The sequence below is a fragment of the Pipistrellus hanaki genome, assembly GCF_964339955.1.
Source record: "Pipistrellus hanaki genome assembly, chromosome: 17".
Classification (NCBI taxonomy): domain Eukaryota; kingdom Metazoa; phylum Chordata; class Mammalia; order Chiroptera; family Vespertilionidae; genus Pipistrellus; species Pipistrellus hanaki.
In genome coordinates this window covers 48,689,103-48,703,959 of record NC_140519.1, presented here as the reverse complement: position 1 = coordinate 48,703,959, position 14,857 = coordinate 48,689,103, and the positions used below count along the sequence as shown (strand labels likewise).

At 59.6% G+C, this 14,857-nt stretch overlaps 1 protein-coding gene and 1 long non-coding RNA gene across 23 annotated transcripts in view; one reads left to right on the top strand and one right to left on the bottom strand.

Moving 5' to 3' along the window:
• Positions 1 to 12,680, top strand: part of PTK2 (protein tyrosine kinase 2) — a gene marked incomplete at its 3' end in the record, with an annotated part of 100,853 nt that extends 88,173 nt beyond the window's left edge. For 14 of the 22 annotated variants that reach the window (XM_084864642.1, XM_084864658.1, XM_084864653.1 and 11 more), the window contains 6 exons: positions 5,396 to 5,458; positions 7,660 to 7,699; positions 7,924 to 8,030; positions 10,560 to 10,715; positions 11,483 to 11,563; positions 11,735 to 12,679. In XM_084864642.1, the coding sequence (XP_084720768.1) occupies positions 5,396 to 5,458; positions 7,660 to 7,699; positions 7,924 to 8,030; positions 10,560 to 10,715; positions 11,483 to 11,563; positions 11,735 to 11,947 (660 nt within the window). Of the gene's footprint in view, positions 1 to 5,395; positions 5,459 to 7,659; positions 7,700 to 7,923; positions 8,031 to 10,559; positions 10,716 to 11,482; positions 11,564 to 11,734 lie in introns of all 22 variants that reach the window. The other 8 variants (XM_084864663.1, XM_084864643.1, XM_084864662.1 and 5 more) reach the window with 3 other exon arrangements.
• LOC311612048 overlaps positions 1 to 14,857 on the bottom strand; it is a 107,919-nt gene that overhangs the window by 48,369 nt on the left and 44,693 nt on the right. The gene's annotated exons all lie outside the window — the stretch shown is intronic.

Sequence of the window (14,857 nt, the reverse complement as noted above, 5' to 3'; positions counted from 1 at the left end):
GACAGACACAGCTCCGAGGTGTCAGCCTGCACACGGACAGCCGCCTGTCTGCTCCGTGAGAACCTGCTGCCGCCACTGACAGCTGCCTGTCGCTGAGACTGGTGTCTCGTTCCGATCGAATTTGTCGTTGTGTATTTCTGTGTGTGCACATGTGGTTGGTGGTTAGGAATTGTCTTGGATGTTCCGGTATCTGTCACATGACATCTCAGTGGCCGGTTCCTTTGGATTTTCCGAATGCACAGCTGTCGCTCCCCGCCTCACTCAGTGTTTCTCAGACACGTGCCCTTCTCTCCTGGAGTCACTTCTCTCCTGGCCAACGTCAGTGTGAAGTAGCTCCTTGCTGGCCGCCTGCTTTTGTTTTAAAGGTAGTGCCTCTAATGGTTTTCTCCGTTAAGAATAACTTGGTGTATTTGTGCCAGACATTTTAAATATATTGAAGCGGCGGTGGTGTTTTTAATAAAACTTTTGCCCTGGCTGGTTTGGCTCAGTGGATAGAGCGTTGGCCTGCGGACTGAAGGATCCTAGGTTCTATTCCAGTCAAGGGCACCTGCCCGGGTTGCAGGCTCCATCTCCAGTAGGGGTGTGCAGGAGGCAGCCAATCAACAATTCCCTCTCATCATTGATGGTTCTGGCTCTTGCTCTCTGAAATAAATAAAAATATGTATTTTTTTAAAAAGAAAAAGGAAAGAAAACTTTAAAAGGTTTAACCTGAGTTACCTGGAGCGTTTTGCTTGGGTTTCTGCTGGTCCTGCCTCCCAGAGAGAGAGCCCTCTTCAGGCATAGGTGAGCCTTCTTTCCAGGCCGGCTTATTTTGTGTGCGGTGTTCCATTGGGAGTTAGAATGGATGCTCATTGGAGAAGAATTGTTTCTTGTCACGGCCTATTGGCTTCAGGATCAGCACAGTGCTGGTTCCTAAGGTGCACTGTGATGGCCGCACTCCGGATTGGTCTTTGTTAGGGCCATGTGGTGGGTGGTGGGGCTGAGAGTAGCAGGCCGTGGAGACGGGGCCGCCTGCAGTGACGTGACAGAGAGCGAGGAGATGGGATCAGGAAGCCTTCCTTCCGCCGGGCATTTTAATGGGGTCTCTGCAGCATGGTCCCCCCACCGCCTCGGTGATATTCCTAAAATGCAAGTCTGACCCTGAGTCTCTGGTGTCAAGTCTGCTGGAGCTTCCCCAGGATGGCCTCCTCCTGCCCCTCCTTTCTTCCCGTCCTCCTGGGTCAGCCCGATTGTGACAGAGCACTGAGCACCGAGGGGAGGGCAGCCCCGGGTCATTGGGGAGGCTGAGCCGCTAAAATGGCAAGAGCGACAGCCCCAGAAGATCTGGGAGGAACATTCCAGGGAGAGGGCACGCCAAGCACCAGGACCCAAGGCGAGCTGGGAAGGAGCCAAGTACGGCTGAGGGTGGGAAAGACAGCCCAGAGGCCAGAGCGCAGGAATGAAGGGGACAGACCACACAGGGCCTCGGGCCATGCAGGCGGGGGGCGGGGGGAGAGAGGGGGTAGGGCCTGGCGGTGGTGGGAAAACTTTGCAGTTTGGCACTCTGAGGTCCTTCCCATCCTGACTCCTTTCAGCCGGCATTACGAGAAGAACTTAGTCTTTGGAGAGTTAAAAACCCTTGTTACTGGGACCCTGCATTGTTTTCTGTCTTCATGCTTTAATTTCTTAGCCTGTGAAGTACTTCACTCCCGCCATATGTGCGGGTGATGGTTTCCTCATAGTGGAGAGAGGATGACATGAGGCAGTGGAGGGAGAGCACCCCATTAATTTTCAAAGGGCTTTTTTCGCTCTTCCTTGGTTTGAGCTCCATCGCTGCCATGAGCTGCATCGATGAGAAGCTAGACTCCTAGGTCATGTGTCCCAAAGGTCCTCCTGTGACACAGCGTTCCTACAGACAGTCCCAGAATGCCTCCTCCGCTCCTGACCCCAGGGTGAGGAAGACATGGAGTGAGAGGTTTCTGCCGAGGAGCCTGAGGGGATCGCTGCTCGGGAGCTGCAGAGCCTTTGATTGGATTTCTCGGCTGACCTGGGGAACCTTCACTCTCTCTCGTTAGCGGGTAGCTAACGGCCATGGAGTGTGCGTGCCCTGTGTCCTGAGGACGCAGAGCCTGCCAGTCGTAAACGCCGCCTCTAGGGCCGCGGGCTTTCCAAGGCAGGCCTGTCCTCTGTCAGCGCAGGCAGCCTCCGGTGTCATCAGAGCTGTTGTGCGCCTGCTGCCCTGGCTCAGTAAAATAAACCCAGTTACTGGAAAAGGGACATTTTCAAAAAGATACACAACACACAAGCCAGGCTTTTTCATTATGCACTTTAACAGTCCTAACTATTTCAGACTGCTCTAGAAGTCGAGCGTCTTCCGTGACTCATGCATGCACAATACAAAGCTCTCGCTGGCACCGATCGCACACGTGTATTTCCATCTGTCATTATCAATCATGAATTTGGTTGACACTTCTATCGTAGAGAAAGGGTGAATAGTGATATTAAAATTTTTTCCCTAATTAATTTCCTTTCAGTGTGCATGAATCTGTGCACCGGGCCACTAGTTGTGAATAGTTCCTGCCTTTTCTTGAAGACTGGTGTGTGCCAGGACCCCCCAGATGTGTGTGTCCATTAGCACACATTCTTGCAGTGGCTGCCTCTTGCCCAAAGTCACACAGCCGGGTCCCACGGCACTTGTGTATGGTGGCGTGTCCACTCCCTTCTCTTATCCCTGCTCAGCTGTGTCCTTCCGAGCCAGCCGAATGCAGAGCTGGGAGAGAGCACAGTCCCAGGCTGTTCCCAGCACCCTTCCCGGTTGGGCGTGATTTACACACAGAGTACCTTTGTTCCTTATTTCTGTCACTGCGCGCACAGGAGCTTTCTGATGGGATACTGGGCTCAAGACAGAAGTCTAATTTTAAGTGAGAACGCCTGCCTCCATAAAGCCTGCTTTGTGTCCGCAGACAGGAAGTACATATTTGAGCTGTTTCTCCTCTCAGAGCTGCCCCGGGACAGCCTGTCTGCAGACCACTCTGCTGCTCGTTCTGGCTCTGGCTCTGGGCCAGGCCACATCCCCAGTGCTTCTTCCTGACGTCAGGTGCCAGGTTTGAAGGCGAAGCAGTATAGTTCAAGGTGGCGGGGCTTGGGAGTGAAAGTCTGAATATGAAGTGTTTGGAAGGATAGTGATGGGGAGTCAAGACCGAGATGGACCTGTGGGAGGCCGTGTCCCTAGGACCTCAAGTGCCTTGGCTGTCACTGCTGCTGAGCAGAGGGAGTGTGCGTGCCTGTGTGGTGCCAGGAACTGGAGGTAACCCACCTGCCCCTTGACCACGAAATAGGCAAGATTCACACAGCAAGTGCTGTGCCACCGCCACAAGGACGGGCACCACCAGGTGCAGACGCACAGGCGCACATTGAGTCCACACGTGAAGCTCAGCCACTCGCCCCTGTGGCCGGGCGGAGGCAGGTGTCCGCTGGGCGGGGGGCCAGGAGCCTGCTGGGTCATCCTGATCTGGGTGGTGTGTTAGGCAGGGACACGCACACATGAAAACGCGTTGAGCTTTACACTGACTGTGTACACATGGTCATAAATGTTGTACCGAAATAAAACACAATAGATGGTACACAGTGGGGACAGTAACAGAGAGCCCCCATTGTTATGTGGTACCTGTTAGCGTGAGAGGTCAGCTGGAGCCGCCGCCTTATCGGAGCCGCTCCTGTCCTCCGGTCCGGAGGGTCCTGGGGGGAACGGGAGACTCACCTCTCCCGGGAGCAGGGAAGAGCCATCTCTCGCCTCTGCGGCCGCTGCTCGAGCCGGCCGGGCTCCGGTCAGGCACTGTCGGCCTGCGGGGAGCTCCGTCATGGCCACTCACCCGTGGACGCATGGTGAAGACCTGTCCCTTCCCACTGAAATCCCCCCTCGGGGAAGTATACCTTAGGGAACTGTGGAGTATAAAGAAATGAAAGCATGTCACTTCATCTTCTTCCCATGGACAGAAAATGGGTAGTTCTTGTAAGTACGGGAAATGCAGCTCCGTATTCCGTCAGCAGACAATGGGCTTACGTGGCTCATTGCAGTAGAAAAGCAAATGAAACGCCTCCGCAGGTCGAAGGTGCTCCTGGCTCCTGTGTACGGAGCCGCCACACCCTGCCTTTCCACGCAGCTTCCTCCCTGCAGGCCTGCCTGCCCGGGGGCGTCGGCGGCTCCTGGAGCGTGTGCTGAGCACTGGCATGTGCGCATTGCTGTGCCAGGCACCCGTGGGCTCCGTCTCACCGGTGAGAGTGGGTTAGGGGCGTCATGCAGGTGGCTCTTCCCCACGTGTCCTCTAAAGACCCAGTGGGGAGCCGTGCCAGGGCCTCTGACCTCATGGGCCGAGCGCCTCATGAGAAGAAACAGGTGTTCTCTTCCAGAAAGGGGGCACCCCCAGCGTAGCGTTTTGTTCGTGTACTTGGCTGCGTCCATGGTGGGAGAGACTCGCACCCAGCAGGTAAACTCACCTGCCGGGAGCAGCCTGACAGCTACACCCAGAGCTTTCCAATCGTTAGAACCTCTGACTCAGTAATTCCATTCCTGCCTGTCCCAGGGAAGTAATGGGGATTCTGCTCGGTTTGACACAGCCTGCTACCACACTGAACGTGAAATGGCCCCGATGTTCCACTAACAGGAGGTGTTGGTTTATTGAACGCCTGATGCGGCAATAACTTAGTAATGTGCCAGTGTTAATCCAGTAAGGGTGGGAATTCTGTGGCTTTGTTGCCCTTTGTGCACATGTGCCTTTAAAAGAAGGGTGAGACGGAGCCCTTTCTTCGTCACCCGGCCGTGCCTGTGGCGTGTCCTGGATGCCGGCCCGCCCGGTGCAGCACTGCGCAGCCGGGTTCGCCGCAGCTGCCTCTCTGGGGGAGCCATCATGACCCGGTCACAGGCCCCTGGGAGCGTGGGCCCAGGAAGGGGCCGTGTGGTGGCAGCGCGCTGGTGGCTGGAGGCTGCTGCCCGGTGGTGTGGACCGAGCCTTTATCCTAGGGTTCGTGCCGTTTCTGTGCTCATTTCCGTTAACCACGTCTGTTTGGTTCTGTACTGTGGGTGCTTGAGGGGAACTTGCCATCGGACCGCTGCTGGGCAGGGCCAGGGCCACGCAGCTCGCCCCGCGGGCGCAGGAAGTGCGCTGCTCCTTTTCTTCTGGGGGTTCTGGGTGCGGGGAAGGCTCTGCTCTGCTGGAGGAGGGGCCGGGTGGGCAGGGGGAGGGGGACCGGTTCGGGGGCAGGCCCAACCCTATTTGTGAGCACGTGGGATTGTCGTCTCTGGCTTATGAGAACTTTTCCAAAACTGGGGCCCAGTCTGCTCCCTTAGTGAGGACAGCGCACTGAAGAAGGAAGGAACCTAACCCAGACTGAAGCTGTGGTTCTGTTTTCACTCCAGAAACCGGATGTGCGGCTCTCCCGCAGCAGCGTGGACAGGGAGGACGGCAGTCTCCAGGGCCCGGTAAGCAGGGCGTGGGCTGGTGTGTCCTTGTCGTGGCACCTCCGAACCCGGCCACCTACTCTGTGGCCCCGCACCGTGTCCCTGCTCAGACGCGGCGGTCCCACCTCGCCACCAGTGCCGTCTCTTCCGTGGGAGCTGGGCTCTGCGCCCTGGAGCAGCAGGGCCTCGCGCTGATGTTGACAGGCACACGCTGAGTTCCCAGCTCCCCCTTTGCGCTCACAGCCCTTCCAGTCTCAGGACACTTGCTGCCAGTCAAGCCTTTCCTGGGTGTGTCGGGGGAAAGCCTCCCAGCTCCCATGAGGAGCCAGCCTAGGATTCACCCAGTTACTTAGAACCTGCTAGAACTCTCCCTGGTCCTTGGGAGGAGGGAACTGTTTTGATAGACTCCATCGGCAGGTGTGTGCTTACAAGAACACAGCTTTCCCTCACGTAAAGGAGCGCCCAGGAGCAGGGGCCTGTGCCCGCTAGGTGGCAGACATGTGCAGCCAGTGTCACCGGTGGCTCCGTTAGGCAGAGCTATTGGCTCACATTGGCACACAGGCCAGGAGCTGTTGCATCTGCACTGGGACGCCAGTGCCCTGCAGTGGCCTGGGGGCGTGGCGTGCTCAGTGTCAGTCCAGGAAGGCTGGTGCGGCGGGCCCTGCTGGCAGAGATGCATCCTTAGTTCATGAGTCAGGTGATCCGCCCGCCACCTGACAGGTCCCCCTTCCTCCTGTGCGGGGAGCACTCTGTCCTGAATCACAGAGAGAGAGGGGCTCGGCAGGATAGAGCCCTTGCCCTGGGACCTGCTGTGAGCGTGACCAGGAGGGCTTGGTGAGGAAAGCGGGCTGGGCTCCGTGTGTGACACAGCACACAGGCAGGTGTGGAAGGAACGAGTAACTGCTGAGGTGGGCCAGCTGAGGGCGAGGCAGAAACACTCCGTGGAACGTGACAAGAAGGGGCCACGCGTGACCTCGTAGCACTGGCTGCACCAGGCCTGGGTGACAGGAAGGGGGGCCGTCCTGGTGGGGAAGGCGCTTAGTCCTGCAGGTGCTGTGCTGTGCGCCCCACACTGCGTCCTCAGCACCCCGTGAAGGCAGGCCCTGCCCACGCCCACACCCACACCCACAGGTGGGCGGACTGAGGCTGTGGGAAGTGCACCCAAAGCCGCCCGCTGCCGCAGTTTAGGCTGTGGCTGCTTCCTTCCTGGGGCTGAGGCACACGGGGCCGTGTCCTCAGCTACAGGGGGCTCCATGGTCTGCCGGCGGCCGCCGCTCTCCGCCTTCAGGCTGTGACTGCTGAGGGTGCGGGCGGCCCTTTGGCCGGAGAGCAGTGGTGATCCACCGGCCTGAGCTCGTGAGCCCTGAGAACAGGCGCCCCCTCAGCTGTGTGAGGACAGCAGTCTGCATTCCCGACTGGCCCGGTGTGTGTGAGTGTCCGCCTCATCACTAATGTGACACGGAAGCCACCACAGCTGAGCGAGTCCTCAGGGCCCCAGCTGGAGACACGTCCCACCAGAGCACGCCCGAAGGCCGTGCTCCCGCAGGCCTGCCCTCCCAGGCAAAGCTGCGTGTCTGCCTCGCACAGGGCCTGATGCCTGCACTGCTGAGCGCATCAAGAAAGTCCTGAGAACAGAACATTCTCGTTGGTTGAACTTTCCTGCTACCTAGGAATCCACCAGCACACTCTACCTGCTTCAAACCTTTAAACGTGTGGGTGTTACGGCCGGGCCAGCACAGCCATGTCTGTTTCCAAAGGCTGGGCCGCCCCCTCCTCCGCAGCTGCTCTGGCCACCGGGGCTTCCACACCTCCGCTGCCCACCCCAGTCCGCGCGGGCTCACGTTCTCGGGGGCCAGCCGGTCCCGGCGCACGCAGGCCTTCGGGGGACCAGGACATGGCCCCTGGGGGCGTAGACTCCCCGTGCTCGGGCATCACTGTCCATGGTTGTCAGATGGCAGTCAGAGCCTGCAGGGAAGCTGGCTGCACCGCATCTGGCTCCCTGGCGGGGCTCCTAGGAGGATTGCAAATTGGCTGTCGCAGTCCTCTGTCCCCGTTAACATGACTGGCTTGTGTGCCTGCCCGACCCCAGCTGAGGCCTAAAGCAGCTGCCCTCGTCTTGGTGGTGTCTGGAGCCAGCATTCGGCACCTGGTTCCAGGGGGGTGGCTGGTGAGGGCCAGTGGCTGTGACGCTGTCGCGCTGACCGACCTTTCTGTCCCTACAGACTGGAAACCAGCACATTTACCAGCCGGTGGGGAAGCCAGGTAAGCGGAGAAGAAATCCTATCAAGCCGATTGTGTGACGTGGAGGGAGCGGGTCTTCATGTACATGTTTCTGAGCTTTTTGTCACGGTCCCTCTGCAAGCCACAGCGACTGTGCCGGTCCCCAGAGGCCGCCCACGCCGAGAAGGCTGCAGCGGGACCTGGTGCCGGGCACCAGTGGGCCGCGCGTGTGAGTGTTCCTTACTGAGACGCGTTCCCTTCTCCAGATCCTGCAGCTCCACCAAAGAAGCCGCCCCGCCCCGGAGCCCCCGGCCACCTGGGCAGCCTTGCCAGCCTCAGCAGCCCCGGGGACAGCTACAACGAGGGCGTCAAGGTGGGAAGGAGGGGCTCTGCTCCGGTCTGGGGGAGGGGCCTGCGCTGCGGGCGGGCCGGGGGCACAGCTCGGGGTGTTCCCAACCCCGCAGAGTCAGGAACGCCTTTACCGGGGTCCTCCCCTTTCTCTCAGACCCAGGCCTCGCTCAGCTCCCGGCTGTCCCAGCGTCTTCTCTGGCCGGGCAGAGTGTGGCTTTGGAAGGAAGTGTGGGTGGCTTTTGGTTTTAAAAACCGATTAAATCAGGACTGGGGGTGACCTGAGGCCCGTCTCCAAGCCCATCACGTGGCCGAGTGGGAAGGGCCCCTGTTTCCCCAGAACGGCCTTTGGAAGCAGCTTGCACTGCGCACAGCCGCTGGACGAGGGACCCAAGCTCCAAACCTTCCCTCCCACCACCTGCCCGGGGCCGGAGCAGGGCCCTGGTGTGCTGGGCTCCCGGGACCCTGGGAGGGGCTCCCCTGTGGTGCCATGTAAGGGCGGTCCCTGGGCTGGGCCTGGCGCTCGGCAGCCCTGCTGGCACCACACCAGGTGTCCTCGGGGCGGAGACAGGAGGACACAGCCACAGCCCTTCTTAGCATGGGTCCTTGGCCCGTGAGAGAGGGAGGAGTGAGTGAGTGAGCGTCGCTCGTTTTCCTGAGCCTGGAGAGCGAGCTTCCCCAATGGCTGAGGGGGCAGCGTGAGCAGATCAGTGCAGCCAGGGCCCTGGCAGGTGCCGCTCTCACGGTGGGAGTGGCGTGTAGCAGGGGTGGCATGAAGAAGCCCAAGTCTGCCGGGACAGCGTGCGTCCTTCCTGTGAATGTGGGTGTGCGGGAGCAGTGAGGGGGGAGCACGCGTCCTGCCGGCTGGCTGCCAGCGGTTCGGTGCAGGCCCTCGCATCAGCTGAGAGCACGGCTGTGGTCACGGAAACACTTGACTTCAGCTGGGTGGAGCGTGGCCCGTCCGGACAGCATTGAGACCAGTGACGGACGTCCGAGCTCTCGCCTCAAGGTGTCACTGCGAGCGTCCCTCCGGCACCGGCCTGCTGTGATGGGAGTGGCAAAGGCAGCGCAGTGGAGCCGGTGCTGCTGGCGGCTCTGCCGGAGGCTCCTCAGGGAGCCCTTCCCCTCGTCCCGGCAGCACGGGTCCTGCCCTCCCAGGGCCCTGCAGGGCGCGCAGCCCCGAGGGACCCCCTCGTGCCCCCCAGCACAGGGCAGACAGTGGGCCGAGACGCGCAGAATCCTGAAGCCCCGGCTCCTGCTTTAGAGAGGTGTTCGGAGAGGACGGAGCGCTCCCCCAGTCAGCTTCCCGGGGTCCCTGCTTCTGGCTGCAGAGAAAAGCATTAGGTCACACTTGCGAGTTTGAGTGCCGGGGCCAGCGCGGCGCTTCCGGGAGCAGTCCTGCTGCAGGACTCGGGCCCCGGTTCTTCTGATTCTTGAACAGTTGGCAGATTGTCCTTCTCGGGCTTTGCATGTTGTTTCCGCCATTATTTTGTGGAAACGGGCGTGTGCGTGGCAGCCCACGGGCTGCGGGGCCTGGGCGGTGCGCGGCTCTGCCCGGACGCGCGGCTGAGAGCCGGCAGACGGGCTCCTGCTCGCCCGCTCGTGTGGACGGGTTTGTCTGCTGCCTGTATTAATACTGTTTTTCTTTTTTCCTTCTGATAACCCTTTAACCTTTCCTCACCTTCCGTTCAACAATAGCCGTGGAGGGTAAGCACATCTTGTCTGTGTGTCTGTCCAGCTCTGTATCACACCCAGCGCTCTGCATGTGACTGGACCAGAAATCGGGGTCTGGGGCTCCTGTGCTTGGTTCACATCAGCAGCAGCATTGGTGGCTCCCAGAGTGAGAGACAGGAGCACCTCTGCAGGGGGGACTACTGTCTTTAGTCTCCAGTCCAGATGGGGCCCCTGAGTCCGGACTCCCTGGGCAGCGGCGACTCGGCCAGACCGTGCTGACTGAGCCTCTGGAGAGACCAGCGCGGTGCTTGGGAGATCCCCAGAGGCCTGTGCAGCTCGGTGCCCAGCGGGGCGGCCCCCTCACGGGCCCTGCCTATGCGCTGCACTGCGCTGGCTCAGGCACCAGCACGGCCTCACCGGAGCTGCGTCTGCACACATGGTGTCCGCTCGGTCACCTGCCAGGAAAGCCCTCCACTAGGCGGCCTGGGGCGCCCTGGAGTCCCTGCTGCAGGACTCGGCCCCGTGGGCACTGACGGTCCGATGCAGAGCGCTTGGCCCTCAGCCCTCTGACCACCGCGGCACGTGCGCACGCTTCTCTGGGGCAATGATTCTGGGGCATCGAATCGCTAGTCTGAGAGAATCGGGCTTTTAGTATCTTGTGTGATTCCACCGCATCTCCTTTAACTGAGCTCAAAGTTAGAAAGAGGAGGATCTCGTGTGTGTGTCACTCGGAGTCATGTCACTGCCATCCTCCAAGTGAACTTGACGCCAGAGAACAAGAGTCCGCCTTCAGTCTGCTTTGATCTCTTTTAAAGACGCTCCCTAACGAGCCCGGGCACGCCGCCCGGGTCGCAGAGCATAACTGCTTCTGTGTTGGCAGCTCCAGCCCCAGGAGATCAGCCCCCCGCCCACGGCCAACCTGGACCGCTCCAATGACCGGGTGTACGAGCACGTGACGGGCCTGGTGAAGGCGGTCATCGAGATGTCCAGCAAGATCCAGCCCGCCCCGCCCGAGGAGTACGTCCCCATGGTGAAGGTGAGCCGCCACGGGTCCCAGCCAGGGCGGCTGCTCCTGTCCCAGCACCTGGGCGGGATGTCCTGGTGTGGCCGGTACTCCACAGTTGCTGGCGGACCTGAGGCTGGCCAGCGAGGCCTGTGACAGCCGTGGCACCTCTTTGCCAGCCTCCTGGGCCCTAGAAAGCACCCGGGGAGAAGGGATTCAGGGAGCACTCTGCGGAGCGTGTCGCCCGCCCTCACTGGCAGGGGGCACGTCTGACCTAGGAGGGCAGGCAGATGGCGGCGTAGTGTGGGTGGGAGTATCGGGTGACAAGGAAAACGGGCTCCAGCCTTCCTCTCCCCGCACCTTCCTCACACGAGCGTCTCCTCACCCCGTGCCCCAGGGCAGTCGAGCCCTGGTATCAGATCAGAACCTTTGGGGGAACTTAAAAGGTGGGGCTCAGGGAACGAGGGAAAGAAACACAGAAATGTGCCGAAACCGGTTTGGCTCCATGGAGAGAGCATTGGCCTACGGACTGAAGGGTCTCAGGTTCGATTCCGGTCAAGGGTCAACGGCATGTACCTTGGTTGCGGGCGCATCCCCGGTGGGGGGTGTGCAGGAGGCAGCTGATCAATGTTTCTCTCTCATTGATGTTTCTAACTCTCTACCCCTCTCCCTTCCTCTCTGTGAAAAATCAATGAAATATATTTTTTTAAAAAGAAACGAAACACAGAAATGTCGTAACTGGAAGGGAGCGTGGTGCTGGGGTGAGGCCTTGTGACCTGACCGTGTGTCCTGTCCCTTAGGAAGTCGGGCTGGCCCTGCGGACGCTGTTGGCTTCCGTGGACGAGACCATCCCCGGCCTGCCGGCCAGCACGCACCGCGAGGTAGGCCCGCACCTGCTCGGGGGCTCGTGGCGGGATGGGGCGGGCCCTGCTGCTGCCCTTCAAACCGGCCGGGTTCCGGGCTGTGCGGTGACCCTCCCAGCTCTGTCCTTGCTCCGGGAGGCCGCAGAGGTGGGCCCCTGACCAGCCCTGGGCTCCCTCCTGTGCCTCCAGGTCGAGATGGCCCAGAAGCTGCTCAACTCGGACCTGGGCGAGCTCATCAGCAAGATGCGGCTGGCGCAGCAGCACGTGCTCACCAGCCTGCAGCAGGAGTACAAGAAGCAGATGCTGACGGCCGCGCATGCCCTGGCCGTGGACGCCAAGAACCTGCTGGACGTCATTGACCAGGCCAGGCTGAAGATGCTGGGGCAGGCGAGGCCGCACTGAGCGCAGCCCGCTCCCGACTCCTGTGCACCACAGCCCGGCGCTCGGCGCTTCTGATGACTGACGGCTGGTGGACGAGCTCATCGTTTAACCACATTTTGGTTTGGGGTCATTTTTTGTTGTTTCTTGAATCATGGTGTTCAGAAAAGTCCGGATCCAAAATGTGGCGTTTTTCTAAGAATGGAACTGTCCGGGAGAAGCGTTAGGCCGTGCAGAGACTGTGGCAGGAAATGGCCGGACTCGCTGGAAGCGAGAGGCGGAGGGGGCCCGGAGCAGTGTGCGGACTGGCCCCACTGTGGGCAGACGCCCTCCGGCCGCACATGCTGCCACCGCGTCACGAGGGCGGCCGAGCGCGTGTCGGAAGGCGTTTCCGGAAGGCGTGTCCGAGGAAAGCACCGCCGCCCTGGCGCCTGCGGCCTCGCGCTCTCGGGCTCCGGGGACAGCTGTGGGGCAGACCCCGGAGCGGCGCGCCCGTTTGTAGCGATGCTCTCGGCAGAAACGCTGTGCCAGCGCCGCCCGCGCCTTTTCTATAATTTATACGGAAAGAGGAAAGCCATGCTGACTGCCCGCCGCCGCCGCGTACTCACCTTCCTCGCGTGTCTTCCCGGGCAGCAGGCCGGGCGGGGGCCTCGGAGAACTGCCCTCCCTGTAGTGCCGGGGTGTAAGTTATTCTCAGGAAGAATATGACCTGTACAGTGACTGACCTATTAAACAGGTGTTACCGCCAAGGCTCCGTGCGTGGCCTTTCCTTTCCTTCAGACACGGACAGTCCCGGGGACTTGTCAGGGGAGGTCCCCGTCCTTCTCTCCGCGCCTGCAGACCCTGGGGCTGCTGCCAGGGGCACGGCCGGTCTGAGTCACCCGTCCGCAGCCAGGGCGGCCCGGTGGTGCTGGTGTCCTGGCGTTCCAGCCTCAGGGCCACCTCTTCCTGAGGCCACGGGGAGGGGTGGTCAGTGTGTCTCCCAGACCTGCCCTGGCCGTGGGCGGGGCATCTAGGGCGGGATCGGAGGGTCAGGCCGGAACCAGGGTGCCCAGGTGGGGGGCCTGGAGGACACATCCGGTGGGCACGGTGTTCCTGTGTGCACACCTGTTCCTGCAGCTTCTGTGACGCTGGACCCATCTGGACCGGTCAGGCTGTGTCCTCCGAGCTCTCCTCTCTGGTGTTCCGTGGTCTCCGAGTCCGTTTCCTCCTCACAGAAGCCACAGGGGGGCTAAGACAGCGGGTCCGAGGTGACTGCCCAGACGTGACCAGGGTTCGCAGGGGGCGGCCCTGTGGACTGCGGGGAGCTGAGCAGCTTGCCCGGCCTCCACTCGCTAGCAGCCAGGGCCCTCTCCCTCCCCGCTGTGACAGCCTCACCTCAGGGCTCCGGGCTGGCGTGTCCCGGTGGGGGCGAGGCCTCTCCCGGGAGCTCACAGTGGCGTCGGTGATGACTGGAGTCGAGCTGCAGTGCTCTGGACCCACCACCACCTCAGGACACAGCGCTAAAACCCGCTCCCACTTCCTCGTCCTTGCGCACTGGATGGGCATCCGTCAGTCCTGTCTCACTTCATCTTCTCCAATACTCAGCGTCAGCCACAGCGGCCATGGGCGGCTGCTGGGCGGGCATCGGCCGTACACTGAAGGGTGCAGGGCGCTGGCCGAGGGCTTGCACCCAGGTTGCAGGTGTGATCCCCAGCCTGTCGGGGCGCATGTGGGCGGCACCCATCAACCTGTCTTTCTCACATGGCTGTTCTCTCCCTGCCCCCAACTCTTTCCCCCTTCCACTCTTCCTAAAAAATCAATGGAATAAGATATCCTCAGGTGAGGATTAGCACCAGCAACTGGCATGAGATTTGAGCTTCCCGAGCAGTCGTTCTTCTGTTTTTAAACATTTGCTTAAATTCCACAAGATTTCTTTAAATCCATAAGAAATCCAGTCATGGTGTGTAACAAAATGAGTGGAATTACTTGGTTTTTATACTTGATTCTCATGTAATTGATCTCTAAAGCCCAAAGCACACGTGAGGCCTAGCCGTCGCCCTCATGTACCGAAGGAAGCCGCGCCTGCCTGGCTCCGAGCGGACTGTCCTGGTGCGTGTCCCACGGTGTTACTAGGAACTCAGTGCTGTTAGCGGCACTGCCTGCCTCCTAGCTCTCCCAGCATACTGGTCCGCACATTGGTTACCTTGGCCCCTATCAGCTTCACCCGGACTGCCTCTAGAGCTGTCTTATAAACATTCGTTCTGAATCTAATTCTCAGTAGATTCTGTATTATTCCTGGAAATGCATATTAGCATTTGAGTTATAAAATGAAGTCACCTTCCAATCAAAAGTTTGGCCCTCACCGGTTTGGCTCAGTGGATAGAGCGTCAGCCTGCGGACTGAAGGGTCCCAGGTTCAATTCTGGTCAAGGGCATGTACCCTGGTTGCGGGCACATTCTCAGTAGGAGGTGTGCAGGAGACAGCTGATCAATGTTTCTCATCAATGTTTCTGACTCTCCCACTCTCTTCCTCTCTGTAAAAAAATCAATTTTATATATATATTTTTAAGTTTGTTTGGCTGAGCCCTAGCTGGTTTGGCTCAGTGGATTGAGTGTCAGCCTGCAAACTGAAGGGTCCCAGGTTAAATTCCGGTCAAGGGCACATGCCCGGGTCGTGGGCTCGATCCCCAGTGTGGGGGTGCAGGAAGCTGATGGGTGATTCTTTCTCATCATTGATGTTTCTCTCTCTTGGTTTCAATAAAAATAAAAAAATAAATCTGAAATCAATAAAAATAAAAAGGGTGTTTGGCTGAGTAGTTTGACAAGGGGGACTTGACCTTAGTTTTCTGTAAATTGAAGGAACTAAATTCTGTAGCTCTAAGAGTTTGATGTAAGTTTATGTAAAGAAGATTTTCAAAAACTTTCATTTTAAAAACATTTTATTTGCCAAAAC